General features: G+C 45.4%; 1 protein-coding gene across 1 annotated transcript in view; it reads left to right on the plus strand.

Moving 5' to 3' along the window:
- The window catches only part of CHRDL1 (chordin like 1), a 156384-nt gene extending 150752 nt beyond the window's left edge, over positions 1–5632 (plus strand). The window contains exon 10 of the mRNA XM_088482924.1: positions 4713–5632. Within this exon, the coding sequence (XP_088339050.1) occupies positions 4713–4843 (131 nt within the window). The 3' untranslated portion in view covers positions 4844–5632. The remainder of the gene's footprint in view (positions 1–4712) is intronic.
- The last annotated feature ends 858 nt before the right edge of the window (positions 5633–6490 follow it).

Consider the following 6490-nt stretch of genomic DNA (forward strand, 5'->3'; position numbering starts at 1 on the left):
GAGGGTTACTGGAAGCTGTCTGCTCAGTACCTGTGTGACTCTACAGTAGGGATGAGCGGGTTCGGATTTCTGAAATCTGAACCCCACCGAGCCCCCCCGATCCGAGTCGTATCCGAGTCAGGTTCAACTTTTCCCGCCTGACTCGGAACTGAAATCGAGGCAAAACGTCATCATCCTGCCTTCCGGATCTCGCGGGTTTTGGATTCTATAAAAGGTCCCCGCGTCGGCGCAATTTCTCACTTCGGTTGTGGACAGTGAAGAGGGAGGGTGGGAGCTAGGGCTGGCTGGGCTGTGTTGTGCTGCTGTTGTCCATAGGGGCTGTGACCACTCAGTCCATAGGGGTTGACTGGGCTGTGTTGTGCTGCTGTTGTCCATAGGGGCTGACTGGGCTGTGTTGTGCTGCTGTTGTCCATAGGGGCTAGCTGGGCAGTGATGTGCTGCTGTCATAGGGGCTGGCTGGGCTGTGTTGTGCAGTCAGTTGTCCATAGGGGCTGTGTCCACTCCAAAGTCTCTAGGGGCTGGCTGGCCTCTGTTGTTCAGTGTCCCATAAAGGCTGTAGTCCTAGAGGGGTGCTGTAGTGTTGTCCAGGGGGTGATCTGTGCATCAGGGGTGCTCCCCCAAAGTGCACTCCAAAAAAAAATAAAAATTTTTTTCTGTGTTTGTGAATTGTGTGCACTGTGGCCGCACGTGCATCAACAAAGTAGCATGCACCTGTGTCATAAGAAAAGGGCCGGCTGGCTCATCTGATAAAGGGTGGTGTAACCCCCAAAGTGCACTCCAAACAAAATAAAAAAATATTTTCTGTTTGTGAACTGTGTGCACTGTACATGCATCAACAAAGGAGCAGCGCCAAGCGTGCGCCTGTGTCCCATAAGTCTGTTAAAGCGTGGTGTAATCCCCAAAGTGCACTCCACAAAAAATAAACAATTCTTTTTTTTCTGTGTTTGTGTGCGAAATGTATGCGCAGTAGCCGAACGTTCATCAACACAGCAGCAGCGCCAAGCGTGCGCCTGTGTCAGAAGTCAAGGGCTGGTTTGGACATCTGGTCCGGACTGAAGGACGTGCCAACAATTTCTGACATGTCTACTGTCACTGCATATGATACTGTCACCATTGACAGAATGGTGGAGGATTACATCGGTGACAGCATCCAAGTAGGCATGTCAGACAGTCCGTACCTGTACTGGCAGGAAAAAGAGGCAATTTGGAGGCCCCTGTACAAACTGGCTCTATTTAACCTGAGTTGCTCCCCCTCCAGTGTGTACTCCGAAAGGGTGTTTAGTGCAGCTGGGAACCTTGTCAGCGAAAGGCGTAGGAGGTTGCTTCCACAAAATGTGGAGAAGATGATGTTCATAAAAATGAATTATCAACTCTTCCAGGGAGACCAGCCTTCAGAACATATAGAGGGACCTGTGGTGGTGGATTCCAGCAGGGACAAATTAATACTCTGTGAGTATGAGGATGTACACAACACTGAAAAGGGTGAGGGATCGGTGGATGAGGAGGATGAGGACAACATCTTGCCTCTGTAGAGCCAGTTTGTGCAGGGACAGATTAATTGCCAGCTTGTTTTGTGGGGGCCCAAACGAACCAATCATTTCAGCCACAGTTGTGTGGCAGACCCTGGCACTGAAATGATTGGTTTGTTAAAGTGTGCATGTCCTGTTTATACAACATCAGGGTGGGTGGGAGGGCCCAAGGACAATTCCATAGTGCACCTCTTTTTTTTCTTTGCATTACGTACTGTTTGGGGCCTAGTTTTTCAAACTGCCATCCTGTCTGCCACTGCAGTGTCACTCCTAGATGGGCCACGTGTTTGTGCCGCTCACTCGTGTCGCTTAGCATAGTCATCCAGCTACCTCAGTGCAACCTTTTGGACATAAAAACACTATTGTGAGGTGTGAGGTGTTCAGAATAGACTGGAAATTAGTGGAAATTAAGGTTATTCAGGTTAATAATAGCATAGGAGCAGAAAAACCCACAAATTCTGTGATTTTAGCTGTTTTTATGCTTTTTTTCAAAAAAATACAGATCCAAAACACAAAACCCAGAATCCAAAACACGGAAGGGTGGTTTTGGTAAAACCAATCCAGATTCAAAACACGAAGAAAGATCCAGATCCAAAACCAAAACACGAAAAGTGGCCGGTGCACACCCCTACTCTACAGTGGTCACGCATAGCCGCAGCCTATCCGGGACCTCAGCAAGGCAGCTGCTAGCAATTGCACGGTTCCAGAACGCAGTTCCCGATGTTGTCATTTTTCAACAGACCTTCAGGAAAAGCGTTCTGCTTCAAAAATGGCCCTGGTAGCAGGGGATATTTATAATGGGTCCTGGGGGGCCCACACTGCACACCCTGTACCCATATTTGTTTATACTTACCTTTTCACCTGTCGGCGGCCATTTTCACTGTGAATTGCGCATGTGCAGCAAAGAGATTTCCGGGAATAAGGCGCAGGCACCATTTTCCCAGAGACCCACTCTGTGTGCTGTCAGAGGAGAGAGGCCCAAACGAAGGCTGCACATGAGCCCCTTCCTCTCTTTAAATGCCCCTACCTGGAAGTATGTAAGGCTGTTCTAATTCAAGTCATGATTAACATTTAAGTGCACAACCTTTGTCATAATTGCCAACATTAGACACATTGCTGGGTAGGTGCAATGCATGGCAATGATATGAGGTGCACTGTGCGCAGTGCCTTATGCATTACGGCTCTTATCCTGACATGCTCACTGAGCCTGATTATGGTTTGTCATATTTTGTATTTTCGAATCTAATTGCGAAAACATATTAACTTATAAGGCTCAGAGAATAAGATAATATTATAGTATTAAAATGACATATTATATACAGAATAACCAAAACTATACAGTACATACAGTCAGTAAATATTGACATTTTTCGACACATACATTTCTAGGGGCAAATTATTAAACCGTGTGGCTGTTCTTGGACATTAAGATTTACACAAAGCTTTGGTGAAGCACCAATGTCACCCCGCTGTCCCCCAAATAGTCAGATATTCCATGTCTGGCCAAACAATACATGACCTTTCATCATGCTGCACTAATAACTGTCAGTAAGGAGTCTTGTGGATGCAAAAGACACTTCAATCACTTGTTGCAGTATCCCGATGCTGAAAATCCCGACATGGTAAAGGTAAAGGGCCCACCGGGTGAATGCAGTGGTAGGGGCCCATGTTAAAGGGGTGTAACCAGTCACCCGAGAGGGTGTGGCCAGCCAACACAGGGCCATGGCTAACCATTAGAGAGTGCATGGTGTGGGCCCCTTTATAAATATATAGTAGTAAATACTACTTTGTGATAATGTAGATAACAACAATCCAAAATCCTGGGAATTCAGTATAATGAAACTTATAAACAGGCTGGAACCTGACCATAGAAGAGGGTGAGGGGCCCTCAGGCAGTGGGGCCCACTGGTGATTTCCTCTGTACCCCTGTGGGCCAGTCCGACCCTGTAAAAACCCTAACCTTCCCTCCTTAAGCCCCTAACCTTAACTCTCCTGTTGTGTACCTAACCTTCCCTACCCCACACCCTAACCCTAGCATTAGTGCCTAAACCTAACCCTCCCCGTTAATGCCTAACCCCCCCAGTGGTGCCTAACCTTAACCCCCCCTGTCCTTAACCTAACCCTAACATTACCTCTCCTGTAGCCTAACCCTAAACCCCCCTGGGGTTCCTAAACCTAACCCTCCCCCCTCCGCGGCTAAGACCTAAGGGCTCCCGTTGTACTTACCATTGGCATGCTGGCTGTTGGGATCCCGGTGTCGAAATCTATCCTAATGTGTCGGGATTCTGGCACCGGTGTCTTGTCCCTGGTTCGGGATTCCAGCGGCGGGATTTCATCACCCAGCATGCCGATGTATGCATACAGGGTCTTATTTCAAGATGCACGCCTGCAAGTGGATATCCGTGCCGCCTTTTGATTTTACTCCGCCCACTCTAACCATCATCATTAGTATCGGCACTTGCACCAAACCCATGCTAGGTGCAAGAGATTCATCAGACACAGAACTCCCCTCACTGTGCACGCTGTTAACATCCCATGACACTCCCACAATTGAGGCCGGTTATGTGCGACCGCATTGTCACCGCCCAGTTGCCGCCCCGTAATGTCCTATTCACGTAAAGACAGATCAGCCCATGTTCCGTCCAACTAAGATTAGGTTGGACATTCGAAAAATGTGTAAATGCGGTGTAAGCAAAAACTTGCGGTTTGCCTCCGTACAGTTTAGAATCAGTCCCATAGTGTGCATAGAGCTTTGTAAAATTGTACGAAGTATGAAGCAAATCCTTTTATTATTTGCTATATTACTATCATCCAGTATGCACCCAGTATAACTGTAGAGGCACTGGAGAGGCAGCATTATAGCATTGTTGTCTATTCTAATGCTGCATAGTGTCATTTCTATATCTAATCAATATACATTTCGGGGCTTATGTAATAGGGTGTGAGCTGCAGCCACTGCGGGAACTCCTGTGAGTCTTCCCGTATTTTTAAAGCAGTAATCATTTTAAAGGCAAAACCTAGTTGCCTTTAAAATGATTGCGGCTTTAAAAAAACGGGAAGACTCACAGGAGTTCCTGCAGCAGCTGCAGCTCGCACCCTATTATATAAGACCTGAAATGTCAATCAGCCATTAAGGCTCATGCACAAAACAAAAATAAATCACCATTTCTTTTTTACTTTAAGGCCAGTGGAAAATCTTTAGTGAAGGAGAAGCTCAGATCAGCCACATGTGTGAGACTCGAATCTGCCGGACAGAGCTGGAAGACTTGGTGAAGGTTCTGTACCTGGACAAGACTGAAAAGGGTCATTGTTGAGAGCAAAAATACTGAACGGGAAGAGAAAACCAGAGGCTGCCTAAAGACATTGGATGTGTAGCCGGACTACAGGCTCATTCTGCTTAAATCAACATTGTCGCCAGACCCAGTGTGCAGGGACTATTAGGCATGGTGTGTTGCAGAAAGTAACTGGCAGATCCAAGTCTGTGAGCAGTTAAATGTTTCCTCTTATGCCTTAGAGGGCTGGCACCAATGGTGAAAAAAAACACAGGTTTCTTCTTTATGAGAAAAAAAAGTGTTTATTTGGAAAGCTCAAATCAATGGAATAAGCATAACTAAATAGAAGAACGGAGGGCTCATAATGAAGAAAATACAGAATTTCTGCGTATGTGCACGCGTCTGTGTAAATATATCTGCGTGCACGACTGGCCATTCCTCCAAGTGCTGACACAGTGTATCAGCACAGACAAAGCTCTGTATGATTTTGCCACTAAATTTGAAGTTGTTCCCTATTTTATATAACCTTAGTTGTGTAACGATCGCCATTTCTTTTACATTTCACTGAGCTTACTTTGTACAGGTTTTGTGTTGCATGTCAATCTGACATTAATATAAATGAAGAAGTGAGCGGCCCCTATAAGTCCCTCTACTGGGCCAGCACAACTTGGATTTAACACTTTAGCCTTGATGGGATCAGGTATTTTCAAATGTTTTTGCACGTGACTTTGGACACCACCGTGGCTGGAGTGGTTAGATACACACAGTATTCTGGAGTAAATAAATCACCAATTTCTTAAACCTTTTTAAAACTGTACAAAACTTGTTATTCTGTTGTCTTTGTCATATTTTTAAGTCTTAAACCACAACCAGGAATCTCACTTGTATCATTGTGCAAGATGATGAGGATAACACCGTTATAGATCCGTTGTTATATATTAGATGTCTATAAATCATACTTGCCTACTCTCACCCTCTCCTCACCCCAAGGAAGTAGATGGTCCAGGGGCTTGCTTTGCATTATCATGGCGCTGCCCACCGCTGCAGAAAGCCAGGAATTGTACAGTAGGGATTGGGGCTGCAATGACACAATTCACAGAACCACAGAGGGGACCACATAAAAGTCAGAACATAGCGCTAAGTGCTATGATTGTTCTTATGTAATTTTGTTTCCTCCAGTGTAAATGACACTTTTGCCTTTTGAGTTGTTTGTTGAATTACAAAACATGACATCATCTGATTGGGAACAGCTGGGAGACCAGAGCATTCTTCATGGAGTACGCGCTAGGGGCATGTGCCTAGATATGTACCCACACGCAAAAACAAAGTTTTATTTTGGGGAGTAGATTATTTAATAACATTTTTAAGCCCCCAAGAAGGCACATTTACACAACCATTCCCTGTGTTGTGGGTACTGCCTTTCCAAGTCCTCAGAAATGGTGGAAAAAGGAAGTAATAACGTCACATTACTTTTGTTTTTGTTTAAATAGACTTTATATGCAAGAAGTAAATATTGCTAATGGAATATGAAAAAAAAGAGCCATTGGCCGCTGTACTGGTCTGTAGCCCCTTTGGACTGTGTGAACAGACCTTATAGTGGAAAGCAGCTAACCAAGTGATCTGTGATTCATATTCCAGTCTAAGGACTCAAACTATTGATGAACCTAAGGAGACAGACAGCCTGTATGT

The sequence above is a fragment of the Taudactylus pleione genome, unplaced genomic scaffold (genome assembly GCF_031769625.1).
Source record: "Taudactylus pleione unplaced genomic scaffold, aTauple2 ptg000296l, whole genome shotgun sequence".
Classification (NCBI taxonomy): domain Eukaryota; kingdom Metazoa; phylum Chordata; class Amphibia; order Anura; family Myobatrachidae; genus Taudactylus; species Taudactylus pleione.